This window comes from Struthio camelus, chromosome Z (assembly GCF_040807025.1).
Source record: "Struthio camelus isolate bStrCam1 chromosome Z, bStrCam1.hap1, whole genome shotgun sequence".
In the NCBI taxonomy this organism is placed as follows: domain Eukaryota; kingdom Metazoa; phylum Chordata; class Aves; order Struthioniformes; family Struthionidae; genus Struthio; species Struthio camelus.
The window spans coordinates 70984046-70999916 of NC_090982.1; the positions used below are offsets into that span (position 1 = coordinate 70984046).

The following is a 15871-nucleotide window of genomic DNA, read 5'->3' on the forward strand; positions in this document are numbered from 1 at the left end:
ATGCCACCCCGCGCCCTCCCGCCCCCCGCGGCGTCGTGCCGAGCCTCGGAGCCTGCATGAAAACACAAGGGTTACTGATCACACAGTTTAAGGTAGATTTCATATTTATTTAAATATTTATCAAGTACTCAAAAATGTATTACACTTGAGCATACAAAATGAATCCAGTTTCTAATCAGGATGATTGAAATCCTTGTATTAGACTTTTACCCTTTTTTATTTTCTCTCTACTGTCGAAATGGTTTGTCTCTATAGCTGAGCTTGCTCAGGGTGGGCTGAGATGGTGAGGAGGGAGGAAAAAGAAGGTTATGTTAAGAAAACATTAGGCTTTGGAGTAACTGTCATGCAAACCAACTTGTCTTTGTCAGACTAAAAATCTCTGTATATTCCAGTTGTTAAGGATTTTTTTAAAGGGAGCCTTTGTCTTGTGCTGGCCTGGAGCACTAGGGAAAACTTGGTTTGGAGGAAAAAACAACCCTTTTCTGTGTTTTTTTTTTCCTTTACTTTTCCCCGAGAAATCGCCCACGTTTCTAGCTTTCACCACCCCCTCCCCCGCAAATTAAAAAAGGAAGAAAAGAGGGAGTGAAGAGAGGGAAGTCGACAGAAAATAAGGAACACCAATCGTGCAATTTCACAGCAATATCCCCTCAACCCTATTCCTCCTGCAGCATTTTTCAATCGTTTTGACAGCAGACACTGATAAATAATGGTCATACTTGACTTGTTAAGCAAAAAGCGTCCCTTTTATCAGGAGCTTATACTTAAAGTACAGGTCACTTCAACAATCTCAACAACGAGGCTTTGGTATACAGCACTTTCTTTTTATTATTATTTTTAAAAAATAATAGAACTCAGCAAAAAGCCTGAGCTCTCAGTTCTTTAGATGTCTTAACATTATGTCAGATCATGCCTAGAGTAATATTACTTTTAAGGGCAAGGGATGAGGGGAGGGGGGGAAGAGAGCTTCTAATGTTATCAATTGAAAGCTAAGGCATCAAACTAGCCCTGATATAGTTGTTGAAACTGAAATTTACAAGCTGGTCGTTAATACTTGCAATAAAATATCACACTGATTTTATTCAATTACGACCTACTTTGCATGCAATATTTTATTTCAGGTATTGTAGCTGCTAACTTGTAAATATTTAAAAAAGGGAACTTTGTTCATTATTTAATAATAATATTATTATTATTTTCTCTATTCCAAACGCTTATTTAGTGAAATAGTCCTGAAGATATAATAATTCTACATATGGCGCTTTTATTTCACATAATATTTAAGAAAAAAAGGACAAAAACCACATAGAATTAGACATATAATTCAAAGACCACGGTACAACCTTTCCTTTTTTTTTCTTTTTTTCTTTTTTCTTTTACTTCAGCAAACAAAAAAATAGAGTCAAATGACATGAAAAGTGGCAAGTCTTCCAATAATAAATAATAAATTACTTTATAATTTTGCAATGCAAGAGCAAACAAATAGGGTGGGTTTTTTCTTTTTTTCTTTTTCTTTTTTTCTTTTTTTCTCTTTATTTCTAGAGAGAGAGAGAGAGAGAGACAGAGAGAGAGAGAGAGAGATAAAGAGAGAAAAACAGTCTTTTTAACCAATGACTATACACGTCTTTGGGGGAGGGTTCTTGGACGGACACATTTCAAACACAATCCCGAGACGCTTTGTGGCAAAATAGAGGTATACCTTGTTGCAATGCTTTTATAAATTGGTTTTTAAAGAAGAATTCAAAAACCTTTTTTTTAATCCCTTCAAGACTTGATAGAGGATGGATCTCAACCAAACAAAAATCAAACCCCCGCTACAGTACATGTTGTAAGAGACCCAGGAAACAACACCTTGTTAAGAATCAACTAAAAAAAAAAATTGCAAACCAATGCAGCTCCACCTTCCTGCAATGAATCTTTCAACAAAGCGGGGCTAAATTGTCTCTTTCCTGATGATGGAAAACCTACTGGAGCTCCTTTTGGCAAGGCAATGACCAATATAGAAACAGCACCATTCGGGTTAGGATGGCCTAGATGGAAAGTCCCTCTACCTTGGTTTCTCTCTAAGATGTGCAGTCAAATGATAAGAATTTATTCACTTTTTTTTTTTTTTTGAGATCCACGAGTACAAATCCTCTATGTTTTGAAAACGTCTTTTCGATCCTCCTCTGATCATTGAATAGCGCGGGGTTTTGTTTTATATTTATTCTAGTAAGATCCCATGATTGTCTTCACAGTGTTGCTACCATATTACCTTGTCGTTTCAAACAAGACTCCGTTCATTTCATGGAGCGGTTCTTTGCTAGGTTCATTACAGGGCTGTTAAATAATTTTCCCCCTAAATTTTGGAGTCCCAGCGTGATCACTTTCCCACTCTCTCCAGTAGGGGTGAGGGTAAGGGCAGAAACAACAACAAAAGAAATCTGAGTGAATGTTCCTCATGCCTCAATAGGACTGGCTACCATGCTGTTGGGTGTATCTGGGAGCTGAGAGGACATTGATGCTACTTCACTTCCAGTAGAATTGGAACCAGGTCCTCCTTCTGAAAAATTAACCTGCCAAAAAAAAAAAGGAAGAAAAAATAAGAAAAAGAATTGTTACTACTGTAACAATTAGAGAAAAATAGCAGTCGAGGTAAAAAAGAATGCAAAAAATAAATATACAGGCATGCAGCCGAATGGCCTCATGCATCTCAACAGGAGGCTGTGTGACTGTTTGTTGCTTTGTTTAGTTTCCCCACTGACTTCACTGGAATCTTCTTCAGGCCTTCGGTCAAATAACCGAAGAAAGCAGATAAGGAAAAAAAAAGAAAGAAAAAAGAAAAAGAAAAATCAAGCAAATAAACAAACAACCATTTTAATGAGGCCTTCTTCCACATCTTGCAAGAGTGGCGATCCCAACAGGATGTTCTAGTCAATTATTTAGGAGCTCATCATGCGTTTTCTGACACTAGACTCCAAGGTTACTTTTTCCCCTTTTGTGCACATACTAAAATAAACCTGGAACAAATATCCAGGAGCAGAAGATACCTTCCTTTAAACAAGCCATCCTTGTGGTCCAAGTGCTCCTTGGAAGGGGTGGCATCTCTGTCTAAGAAGAGTTAGTTGGATAATAAAAGGTGATGCTTCTCCATCCTATAATATGCCCCGCAGCTCCCATTAGTTCAGGCTCAGCCTTGGGAAGAGAGATTTGAAGGGTGGAGCCTGGCTAAGCCACACACAATTCCTTGGCACCTATTTAGCTGGCCGATCCAGTGATTAAGGCCCTTTCCAGATTAGAGACGTGCAAACAGTGCCTTGAATAGTCGCTGATCTATCTGTTCTGTCCACAATTCTTTAACTATTTGTCTGCATGAGGCCAAAAATACAGTAATATCCATCTATCTATCCATATGTGTGTGTGTGTATTTGGGATACCCACTTTCATTTCTGCTTTTAGAGCTACTTTTTAAGAAAACATCGCATCAAAGCTTTTGAAGTCTCCTGTTCTGTTAAGGCACAAAAAGTAAGGTAGCCAAAGGAGATCAATTTTTCTTGAGTCTGCTTGACAGCTTGATTAAAGCAGGAAAACTAGCGGCTGCTCTAGAGGAAAGATGCTGCAAGCAGTCCTGCTGCTGTGCTCCAGGGCATGCAAGTGAGCACGGCGGCGTGCCAGAGGGAGTGCTCGGCAGCCTGCAACTAGGCAAAAAAAGAATCCTGGAGAAGAGTGGGATACTAAGCTGAAACGATCTGAAAACATTTGTTGATGTGGTTACAAACCTTTATTTTTCATCAATTCATGTTGACGAAAAATGCCCAACCAATCAAAAAGGGTCTAAATATTAATGTTGCATCATTAATTATTATTTGGAATCACTGAAAAACCATACACAACGTACCTTATTATTTTAAAGATCTGGTTTTAACACACTTAGGCCAGGAAATTGAGTTAAGGTTGAACTTCTGTCCTTAATTCACCTTGTTGGGCCTAAGTATTGCAGATGATATGGTCCCATATGAGCTGCCAAATGACGTAGGCATAAGGAAGTGAGTTAAGAACAGAATTTATTCTAAAATGTCTGTTTTCTTTTGGCTTAAGGCAATTTATCATATTGTTTGGCTTTTGCACGTGACTATGTACTAACAATTCCCTTTCCGAAGCACAACAGATATATGTCAGATATATATATAAAATATATGTATATATTTATGTTTACATATATATACCTATGTATGTGTATATATCTGTACCTATATCTACACAAAGTTATATCCAGAGGTACATGCGTAAAACAAGGATTTCAACGATTTAATTAAGCTGTTCATGTTTTTGTGAGAAAGCAAGAACATAGGCTATAGGATACAGGCTGACATTGCAATCACATATTTAAAATCCATCCTACATTTTATAGCTGAAATTGGTGGGGGGAGAGGAGGGGAGTCGAATTTTAGAAATTGGACATAAATATACATAAAATTAAATGACACATGAAGAATGTTTTTGTTCTCTGGGTAGAGGTGCTTTCGGTTTTCAGGAGTATGTAAGCTGAATTAGTTTCAGACTTGGGCTAGGCCTTATCCAGATCCCTCTAAAATCAACAAGAACATTGCTGTTGACTACGGTAGCTTTTGCATCAAGCCCTGCTAAATCAGTTGCATTTGTTGCGCTGTCATAATGCCCACCTCGTACTTTCAGGAAAACTCGGCTAGTCTGAATTGCTTCATCTCTCTGAGGGCATCCATCAGCTTTAGAGAATCCCCAGTGGCTCTGCCCCCGGGTAGACACTGGCCTATTCAGGCTGGGAACTGACACTTACTAGTTGCTGAAAAGCAGGTTGATCTATGTCACTCTGCAATGCGAAGTCACTCAGTACTTTCCAAGGCGGCTGGTAACTCTGCACCTCCACTGGGTTCGCCTGTAAACCACCATCATGTCTCTCAGGACTAGCAGCCACCATCGGAGTTCCTGTCATCCCTTGGATATTCTGTAAACAGCCCAGCAAAAGATGTTAATGAGCTTGGTTAACTTTATTGTATATAAACGCTGAGTCAATAAACTGCTTTCTATCTTATCTATACAGTCGCTTGTATTTGCTTTGTTAATCTGCTGTGAATGTCTTACTCTATTCTGCTCCAGGTCAGCCTATTTCTACCCGCTGCATTTATCACTGTGGAAGTTTACTTTCTTTCCCTTTAATCCTCGTATTTTTCTCAAGGCATAAAAAAGAAAAAAAAAATCTTAAAGCGAGCACTCTTATCTTGGCTGCCGATGCACGGCACAAGAAATGGTTAATCATGCCGCCTTTCTATCTTGCATCCAGGCTGGTTTTGTTCTGCGTGACCTTAACCGGATCATATATCCGACGCACGGTAAACCTGGGGTGCGTTAGTACCGCTCTCTTTCAAAAAAGAAAAACACAAGCAAAAAGAAAACCCCAGCCCTCCCAGTATGCCCTGTGTTACAGCCACTGGGAAAAAAAAAAAACTCCAAGCCTCGACGAATAGATTGTTCAGGCGAGTTAATAACATCATGTTTTATTGCATTCCAACAGGGTAAAATGAAACTCCTTAAATTCCACTTAACTAGGCAGCCTTATGAATTAATAGTCATTCTCAGGTCAGTCAATATACAGAGGGAGAATAACAGACTCTTCTTCAAGTGGGCTAAAAACAACAGAAAAGAAAAAGTTGTTTTAAAATGGAGACAGCCAGTTTGCTATGCTGAATCCAGCGCTTTCTGCTTATTTGCATCACGCGCAAAAACCCACAGACAAGAACTCCGTATATTTCTACGCAAGAACTATATATTAAATAATCTGTATGCACGATAACAATTCCAAACCTTTCTATCAAATTCCTCTTTTTCTACAGTACAGGCACTGGCAGACACATACATACAAATTACAGTATATAAAGTGCTAAGAAAATACATCAGATTTCACTTTTACTCCTGGGTTTTACTTCTGGGTTTACTCCTGTGTAAAACCATTGAAGAGAGCGAATGCATCTTTTTCCTCTCAAGGAGTCCTTCGCATTTGCAATATAAATATTATACAAGGCTAGACTTATTACATCCCATAAGCTCTGCAGGGCACAGTTCATGCTGCAGAGAAGTTAGTCTAATCCACACCAACTCCTCAGCCTCGCAAAAAGACATGTGCTCGCTTGAGCCACCTATATCGGCTTCTCGCTGTGGTCTGTTTTACTTGCACTGATAACAGAACGAACAGATAATATTTAAGCTGTATTATTTTGTTTGTTTTAGCGGAGCTCCCACAAAATCAAAAGCGTCAAACCAGCCCCCAAAGGCTGACCAGGCTGGACTTAGCCTATGCGTTTCTCCTTCGGGAAGGAAGGCTGCGTACAGGTCAGAGGCTGAAGCCACTTACAGTTTTGTCATTGGGTTGCTGTTGCTGAAGCTGCTTCATCATAATGCTCCTTTTTTTGTCCTTGCATCGCTTGTTTTGAAACCAAACCCTGATGACCCTCGGGCTGAGACCAGTCATTTCTACCAGTTGCTCTTTCATGAGGGCATCGGGTCTGGGGTTGGCAGCGTAGCAGGTCCTCAAGGTGTGAAGCTGTTTTTCATTAAGGACAGTCCGGACTCGGGTGGTCTTCTCGGGCTGCTTGTGGACGTGGGGTCGCAGAGCTGGCTGTCTGGCAGAGATAGGTTCTGCTGTAAGGGAAGGGGAAGGAAGGAACAGGATCCCCATAAGTAGGAGGCAGGGAGTTGCAGAGGCTATGAATTTAAGCGGGTGGGTTAAGGGGAGGCGGTTGGGGGTGGTGGTGATGAACCCTCTTTCAAAGGCCATTCAAGCAGTCAGCTCCATCAGAGCTCCTGCAGCCTCCTCTTCTTTATGCGCTGGTGGAGTGACAGGACTGACATTTCTGACTCCAGAGATAATTAATTTGCAAAAACAAACCACCCCCCTCCCTAAAACCTTTAATGACAGAAGCTTGAACCTGTATGAGCTTTGACAGGGAAGGGAGAGATCGCTAAAGTGTACGTGTGCTAGGAAAGGAGGGGGAGGATTTTATGTACTTATTTCATGACAAATCACCAAAACAGATTTTTGGCCCGAAAATTAATAAAAGAATACTTTTAAAATTAATCTTAATTCGAGTCTGCTTCTTGCTTGCTGGATCTAACTCAGTTTTGCCAGAGGCTACAATAACGTGCAACAGCACTCAGCAGTTTGATGCTTCCAATCAAAGCAAAACAAGCCAAAATCCGCTGCACCATAATCGTGGCAGAGAATCTCATGAGAGCCCCGTTTCCGAGAGCTCGGCAGGCAGGGGTCTATTTTAGAAGGTGGAGGTGCCAGGTGAATTTATGTCAATTTTTGATGAACATTTAAAAATACTAATGCTTAGCCTATTCTTTAAAAGGGGAGCAAGCCTCGCAACTCATGGAAAGAGTCAAGAAATGTAAAACAACGGGCACTGCCACATCAAGAGCTAAAAATATTCGTGTGATTCTGCTATTCTTCAGTGTATTATGTAGCTATAGCTATCTAGATGTAATTTGATCCAGTCAAGGGAAAAATAAAAACACTACTGTTTTTTTTTCCCCCCTAAAAGCATGGCTGGCTAATATTCAAAGGTGTTCAGTTTTGTACAATCGGTTTTCGACTTCTCTGATTCTAACAACAAAACGGTAACTTCGATGAAGACAATAAGAATGCTTCAAATATTAGCAACGTTGTGCCTGCAGACACCTATGCCTTTATGAGACATGAACAAACACGCTACGGGGAGCACGCACAATCTCTCTAAAATTCTGTACCGATCGGCTACGTGATTTTTTGCTATACATAGATATGCCACTTGAAAGCAGTTCAGAAGCGGGATACGCTCCCGTTTAAAGACAGTTGTGTTTGTAAATAACTTTTCGAGTTACAGTTGCTTGCACAGCAATGTTCCCTGCCAGCCTTGTTTTGTCTAACCTTACTTGCCTGTGAGAGACGTGCTTTTTCCTACAGCTCATGTGCCTGAGCGTCTAAGGCACATGTCGAGAACTAAAAGTGTAAGTAAACTTATAAGGTGTGTCGAGTCTGAAGTAACAATGCTGAGTTTTAAGAAGAAATTCTCATCAAATCACATAAAACGTTTCAAGAAGGCAGAGTCACTTTAAAAGGCAATTACTGAAGATTAGCTTGTTGACAGTTTTAAATTACAGCCTGTGTGCTCGCCTGTAGTTATGAAGTCTACCTCTTTTCGGACTCTGCTTCCACCAGTGCTTAAAACAGCTTTTCCACATGCTCCGCGGTGCTGAATGAAAAGGGATCTGGCTTCCAACCGTCCCGGGGGGAAACTGAGGCACCCACCGCCCTGTTAGAGCGCTGGACGCGCACAGTTGCTCGGGGGACGCGGACCTCGGCAAGACCCCGGCTTGCAGGCCCCGGTCAGCTGTGTCCCACCCCCCGTGTACTTTACAGCCAGCCTTTTCTCCCCCCGGCTCGGCCGCGGCGTGGGATCCGCGCCCGCGCGGGGGCCGCCCGGACACGCGTGCGCGCCGCCTCGCTGCCTGCCCTCGGGCACGGCGGCCCCGCGGGGCGCCAGGGCCGCGTCTGCCTCGGCACCCGGGCGCTGCCGCACGGCACAGCCGGCGCGGGGAGAGGTGCCGGTGCCGCCGGGGCTCCCCGCAAGGCGCCGGGAAAGGCGGAGAGCGGCAGGGAGGCGGCGCCGCGCCGCGCCGCACGCAGCGGGGCCGGGGGCGGGCGGGCCGGGGCAGTACCTGCCATCTGCAGCGGTCTGGCGGGGTGCAGGGGGCTGAGGGGGTCCCCCGCGCCCAGGCTGGCCCTCTCCACCACGTCGTGGTCCGCCCGGCAGAAGAGGCCGTCCTCCCGCAGCGCGAATTCATCGCCGGGGATGAGCTGGCGGCTGCAGGCCACGCAGCGGAAGCACTCGATGTGGTACACCTTGGAGCGGGCGCGCATCACGAAGTCATTCTTGCTGAAGCCGATGCTGCACTTGGCGCACTTGATGCCATATAACCTGAGCAGGGCCCGGCCCAGAAAGAAGAAGAAGGGAGGGAAGGAGGGAGAGCACGGGAGGGGGGAGGGGAGGGTGAGGGAGGAGTGGGGGGGGGAGAGAAAGAAAGGAAGGAAAAAAAAGAGAGAGAGAGGTTTTCACTCCCGCTCATGGGCAGCCCCGTGGCCCCACTTAAACGCGCCACACGCAGCTCACTAGTTAAACAAGCCTTTAAAATACAGAAGCCAGGAGAAAGGAATAAAACGGATTCGGTTACTGCCAGTGCCCAGATACCCCTGCTGTGAAAGGCAGCGGGGATCCGGACACCCCAGAGAGCAGAGAGGGGAAAGGAAGGGGGCGGCGGGAGTGGAAGGAGAAAGGGATGCGGAGAAATACAAAAACGGAAAATCCCCTTTCCCAAGGAGATGCCCACCTTTTCCTCTCACCCTAGAGCTCGCGCTGGCAAGGGGACATCCCTGCCCTCTCCCTCCCTCTGGGACAGCGGACGGTCCTGACCTAGCCTAGCCCGGAGCTGAACCAAACCACCCGGGTGCAATGGGGAAAGGCGAGGCTGGCAGACCCTGACGTTGCTTTCCCTTACACAAACATGCTAGCCTCGCGAAAGGCTGTTATCTCTGTGCGGAACCCCCTCCTGACTTCTGCCGCTACAGGCGCGCTCGGGGTCCCGGCAGCTCACCCTTCAGGACACAGCCGAGGTGGCTCTGCTAGGGACTACGACTCTTCCCATTTCCCTTTTCCACTACGTTTTTTCTATATACAAATAAATGCACACACGCTCACACACCCGTCTATATATATATGCACACTCACATATAGATTAGTGTAACTCGCCTCCCCCCGCCCCCTGGCTAAAATGCATTTTCAATGCTTTGGCTGTAGAAGCCGCCTCATAATTCAGCCTTACAGCTCCTTCCCCTTTCCTTCTGCACGCTCCCACCTTGAACCGAGAGCTCAAGCCTTCCAGCACGAGTGAAAGGGAAACTTCTCGCTGACAACTCCACATAGAAAATAATGGGTTTCTGGGGTTACACCCTGGAGCGGGTGGCGGGGCTCCTCGTCTCCCGTGGAGGAGCGAGGGAGCAGTTCACCCATCAGTAGATGAACAAGAGAAAATGCGCCAGCTCGCTTTTCTACAGCTGCACAGCTTCGGCTCCCACCGAATATTCCTTAGCCAACTTCCTTGGCATTAAGTGAAATTAACATAATTCCGCAAGTATATATGTACGCACACACACACATACAAACACACATACATACAGGTATGCAATCCACATAACCATAGAAGCTGCTCTTAAAATTGAGCTAATATTCATACACTCTGCTTTCCACTTCATTAGAGATAATCTGCGATATATATTTGTGGGTATATATGTTTATGTAGGTGCTTATTCAGACCTTTTGTCTATAGAGGTGTACTCAGCTTATATTCAGATATACCAACTTCCAAATTATAACGTTCTGTGAAAAAAAAAAAAGATGGCTAAACTGCAAAAGAACAGAGCAACTGCCAAGTCTATGAATTAATAGGTACAAAAGTTGGGGGGGGGATTGCCCAAGTGTCTCACAATTATATATTAGCTCAGAGTCTAAATCAAAGCCGACTTGCACATAATATATATCTCTTATTTTAAATATTGTAGCAAACGAAACATATTGTGTAGAAACTTTACAAATATGCTTTTTTTTTTTGTTTAAATTATGCCTGCTGATTTCTCGCAAGAGGTAAGTAAGCACATCTCAGTCTCAAACGTGTTTGTTTCTTTTGAAATTAGTGAAAGGACGACACTTAAAAGCACCCTTTCCAAAGGGCATTTAAAAGTAATGCAAAAAAGAGTGGGTTGTTTTTCATCGTAGTAAAACTTTTAGAATAATCTCATAATATGCCTTAAAGGAACGATCTGCTTGTGAATTGTGCAATGGAGAACGAAAGATTTTCTTTATTTTAATTCAGAATTACAAGGAAATTAGAAAGGTGTCTTAGGTGGGAGATATCTGCTCCGAAACTTTCTGTAAACAAAACAGTGTCCATACCTCAGTGCAAAGTTCTGGTTTGGCAAACCCAGTAGACGATACTAAAGCGGATCGCCATGACCCAGGAGTACAAATAATAAACACACTCGAAATTCCTGCTTTGGTTTCTCTATAGTGTCAGGATTGGCAACTCTCACATTTTATCAGTTACCAGATTTTAATGTGAGGAAGGAAGCGGTTCCATTATCTAAATATACCCAATTGTTCGCGAACAGATGATGGGCAATTTGATCTGCTCTGTCTAATTCATCAGTACAGATAAGATAAGAAAGAAAAGGCAGTCAGATATCACCAAAGGGGTTAATATTTAAAAAGATTAAATGTCAGTTTTTTAGAGAAGAAACATTTCAGACTAGGTCTTAACCTTGCCATAAATGGATCCTTCCTTCTAAAAGAAACTTGGGTTTTGTTTTGGTTTTGTCTTGTTGTTTTTTTTTTTTTTTGTGGGCCTAGTTTAAACAGGTATACTTGCCCATGTATTTATTTTTACAGCGTACATGCTTGAAGTGCCTTTCTTATGAATGCCATTGTGCCTTTGCAAAACACAGAGATGCATTTCTCAGGTTGTGTTTAAAAACGATCAGTTCCGTGTTGCTTATAATCCCTACACTAGTGAAAACACTCTTGCATACTATTTCCCACTTTGTCAGAATCACAGGGTACATTGCCAAAATCCTCAGGAGGGTCTCAATCTCTAGTTGTTTCCGAATGTTTTTGCATTTATACAGAGATTTGCACTTTAATTTACGCAATAAAAATTTTTGACGTCTCGAACTTTTTTCCGTTTACCTTTGGGGCAGTTACTTAAAAATATAACAATTGTCCTTTCACCCTCTTCCTCAATATTTTTCCTCTTCCTACCTCTCTCAGATTTATAAAGTTAAAAAAAAATCTCACCGAAGAATTAAACAACGTAAATGGCGTACCTGATATAATCTCTTTTACAGTAGGTTTTGCCATCCCTAACAAAGCACGTACAGGTCTCGTCCAAATACTGATTACACTCTGCACACTTCAAACACGCCGCATGCCATTCCAAATCCGGAGAAACCCTCAGAATATACTGATCGTGAATTTGATTGCCGCAACCAACACATAGGGAAATCAGACGTTTTTCTGAAATGAAAATAAATACATGATTGACTAACCGTTTACTCTCCTACAGAGATAAACACACTTTTAGTGTCGTTCCCTTATAGGGCGTACTCTGGGAGTGGTTTTGTTGTTGTTGTTGTTGTTCTTTTATTTAAGAGTATTACAGTTTTGGATGGTAATTGAAGTGTGCCATCAAAACCTTGCCTCGTCTAGGAAGGAGGCGGAACATATGTTAAAATGTAGATGTGAACAGTCTTCAGGGTGGAGGTCCTCATTTCGTAAGCCTTGCACGGAATCAAAACTCCAAACTCCCTCGTTGTTTTATTTTTATTTTATTGTTTCTTGGTTTGGATTCCTTTCCCTACGAGGCGAGTATCTATATGTTTGATTTCATTTTTAAGAGGCTCTGATTGGAAACGTTGAACGCGTGGCTGGGTGCGCTTCCCATTCAGCCCTTTGCCATAGAAGACGGGACTCGAGCCTGCTAGCAAGAACAAGCATCATTAACGGTTGTCACTTGCTCTGTTTTGCAAGTCTAATGCTAATTCCCCTAGACAGACTAGGTGCTGGATCGTCAGGCAGCCTCACTGCAGTCTAGCACGAAGATAATTTAAGGCTCCGTGGCTGGAGATCCCATAAAGATTCTGCCTGCTCCCCAAACTTTAATACAGAGCAGGACCCCAGGCTATTAACATACAAGGCTACGAGGTTAAAACACAGCAAGCATGCAGGCATGGCAACAAAAGGCACCTTCTCTACCATTCAAATGAAGTTCAGCTCTTTAGCAGTTCTCCTGCCTGAGACGATTACAATAGACAGCACATTTATTCCAACAACGGTAAAAATTCCGCCTTACTTTTTGGTGGGTCTCCCATGTCTCCCATATCTGTAAGAGGGTGTAATGTCCACAGTGAAATGGTGTACGGTTTCGTTTTAAGACCCCAAAGTAGATTTGAGAGCTGTCGCTAAGAAAAACAAAAAGTAGCAATAACAATAATAGCAAAAGAAAAAAAAATAGAGACTCGAAATGAAGGAGGAAAAAAAAAAAAAAAAGAAAGCGCCACCACCAACGTGGGAAACACTGTCAGGGCTGCGGAGCGCAGAGGGGGCTGGCGGCGGGGCTCGGCGGCGGCGGGGTTCGGCCGCGCGGGGCAGCAGCAGCAGCAGCAGCAGCAGCGGCGGCGGCGGCGACAGCGGTGTTGGTGGCGGCGGCGGTGATGGTGGCGGCGGCGGTGGCGCGCGGCGGTGCCGGACTCGGCGCTGCTCGCCCGGGCACTCGCCTCGCCCTTATCTCTTACTCAAACTTCTCTGCTCCAACTCAGCCCGCTCGCCATTGGCCTGACGTCAGGCGCGGGGACGTCACGCCCGCCCGGCGCCGATTGGCTGCGGGCGGCGCGGCGCAGCTGTTCTGATTATCATATTTCAGCGTCTCGCGCCCTGGCAGCCCCGGCTCGGGCTCGCGGAGGCAACTTTTTTTTCGCTCCTCATTTGTATTTCCCTTTATACTTTCTTCTTGTCGCTCTTCCTTCGTTTCTCCTGCTTATCTCCCGTCACACCTTTCATTTTCCCTCCCCGGCCCCATTTATGCTCCTCCATCCCTTCCCCCTCCCTGGGTTGGCTATGCCATATTTACAATTTCCATGTTTTGGGGGGCGGGAGAGGGGCTAATCCAGCTATTTCCTTTCCTAGCATTTATCTTTCCTAGGCGGGAGGAATTGCTCCGGTTTGATTAGGCGAAGCTACCCGCAGCAGGCAGTGGCAGGACAAACTGGCTGCGTATAGCTCCGGCTACAAGATGTGATTGTTTATGTTTTCCTCCAGTCTCCTTCTCCCTTAAAATTGTGGATAAAAGCTTCATACATTTCTGTTAAACATAAGCTCGAAGGAGGTACAACAAATGCTTACCTTAAATTGTCTCTCAACACTCCCTCCATTCTATTAACGTCTTTTCCAATCCCTTTTAGAGCCTTTTCCTTCTTTTTTTCTCTCTTTCTTCCTTCCTTTCTTTCCTTTTTTTTTTTTTTTTTTTGCTTTTAATTTTAAGTAGGAATATTTTCTATGTTTAGCTATTTTCCTAGTCTGACCGGTAAGGGAGACTCACGCACGGAAAAGTGAAGAACTTCTGCCTCTCGCAGTGGAGAATCCTTTACATTTCACATTAAGGAAGGAGAGAGAAGCCGCGAACTCCGCAGTTTGCGCGGCCGCGCGGCGCTGCTCCGGGGGGTGCTGCGGGGAGCCCAGCCCGGAGCACCGCGGCCCGGGACGCGGGGCGGCGCGGAGCCTGCGCCCCACTGTGCGCCGGCGCACCGGCCAGCAGCCGGTTGTCTGAAAGCTTCCCAAATTTGCCCAGATCCAACTTTTCCGTGGGCACGGATTTCTTTGTGTAATCATCCCCCCCCGGGCAGTCTCCAATTACGCTGCGCGGTGAATTTCTCTTAACCTGTAGGTAAAGCTGTACCCACTTCCGACCGTGTCCACTACAAACTCTTCTGACCCCCCCTCCCCCATTTTAAACATCCCCTCAGAGTTTGTTTAGATCCCATTTTTGTGTTCTGTTCCATATGGGCTGTTACACCGCCCTCATCAACGTAGTATTTAAGTGCCCTCCAATCAGTACTCATCAGGAAAATACATATTTTTTTGAAGTCCTCTTTTTTTTAAAAGCAAGCGACGAGGCTAGAGTTTTGGTGAAAGAAAGTCTAAGCCATGTTTACGCAGAATGTATACTCACGGGGAAATCTTGTTGCAATGAAACAGCCAAGACAAAGTTCTGAAACTTGTATTTGCTGATGAGACAGCTACTGAACACGAGGTCTCTTTGGAGTCCTAACTTAGTTTGCAAGATGTTTTCCTTTGCAGTTCTCAGAAAGCAAGTCACCCTCCGGTTTATTTCAAACAAGAAATGGGACCCAGCATTGCCACTTGCAGAGATAACTAAGCTGTCTTGAAACGATCTCAAGATAGTGTCAAGAGGTAAAGATATGGTTGTAAACACACACAATTACTTTACATATTCGACGTTTAAATAAACAGTGGGAAATGCAACTTTACCAGTTAATCATTTGTACTTCGGAGAGACCAGCAATGTGTATATATGTATAGGTATATATGGGTTTTATCTCCCTCTCTCTCTCTGTACATATATATTAATACGTAATTTATTTTGCTGTGTTTTAGCTGAGTACACCAAGAAGCAATTATCAAGAATTAGTGCTGATGCTGGCAATTCCACACAGCCTGACACGTGGTTGGGGCAAACCCTTAGTAATGGGCAATTTCATTTTGAACGACTCGAGCTCTGGTGTCTCCCCTGCTTGGCTGGCACGGGCAGGGCGAGCGCCGCCGAGCCGCGCCAGTCCCGCACCGGCCGGCCACGCACCTTCCGGCCCTTCAGGCTGGCCCAGCTGCCTCCTCCGCGGCCGTCGCTGCGCGCTTAGTCTCACGCGGAAAGGTATTTTCCGTACTTGAAATTAGCGGGTGTCTAGAACCACCGTGGCGGGGGTTTTTGGCCATCCACAAGGGTGAGAGCCGCAGCGAGCGGACTTCATCTTTCCCGTCACCGTTTCGCCCCCACCGGAGCCGGCCTCTCCCCCCGTCCCCGGCAGGGGTGCGCGGAGAGGCGCGCCCCCGCCCGCCGCTCAGCCTTGCGCGGCGCAGCGCTGCGCGGGCCGCGGCGCAGGGCGCACCCGGCGGCCGAGCGCGTCCCGGCGCACTGCCCGCGCGGGCGCAGCGGCGACCTCTGCTGGCCAAGGGCGGCGACCGCGGCTCCGCCAGGA

The 15871-nt window shown here is 44.9% G+C and overlaps 1 protein-coding gene across 4 annotated transcripts; it reads right to left on the reverse strand.

The window, feature by feature from the left end:
• Positions 1-95: 95 nt before the first annotated feature.
• On the reverse strand, positions 96-14965 carry LOC138064794 (insulin gene enhancer protein ISL-1). Of its 4 annotated transcripts, none has more exons than XM_068928727.1 (7): positions 14827-14965; positions 12952-13060; positions 11927-12116; positions 8713-8972; positions 6365-6651; positions 4793-4960; positions 96-2552 (listed from the first exon to the last, which is right to left on the reverse strand). In XM_068928727.1, exons 2-7 carry the CDS (start codon positions 12977-12979, stop codon positions 2436-2438), a joined length of 1050 nt encoding a protein of 349 aa, XP_068784828.1. In that variant the 5' UTR covers positions 12980-13060; positions 14827-14965; the 3' UTR covers positions 96-2435. The 4 variants fall into 4 exon arrangements, with proteins under 4 accessions (XP_068784828.1, XP_068784830.1, XP_068784829.1 ...); XM_068928729.1 differs by lacking the exon at positions 14827-14965 and adding an exon at positions 14001-14080; XM_068928728.1 differs by lacking the exon at positions 14827-14965 and adding an exon at positions 13163-13263.
• Between the last annotated feature and the right edge of the window lie 906 nt (positions 14966-15871).

What these genes read in the sequence shown, in the direction of transcription:
- LOC138064794 (XM_068928727.1), bottom strand. Translation starts at nt 12,979, where the DNA reads ATGGGAGACATGGGAGACCCACCAAAAA. An exon ending in CATGGGAGACCCACCAAAAA is followed by an intron (nt 12,117 to 12,951) that starts GTAAGGCGGAAT and finishes TTTTCATTTCAG; the next exon opens with AAAAACGTCTGATTTCCCTA. An exon ending in TGTAAAAGAGATTATATCAG is followed by an intron (nt 8,973 to 11,926) that starts GTACGCCATTTA and finishes GGCCCTGCTCAG; the next exon opens with GTTATATGGCATCAAGTGCG.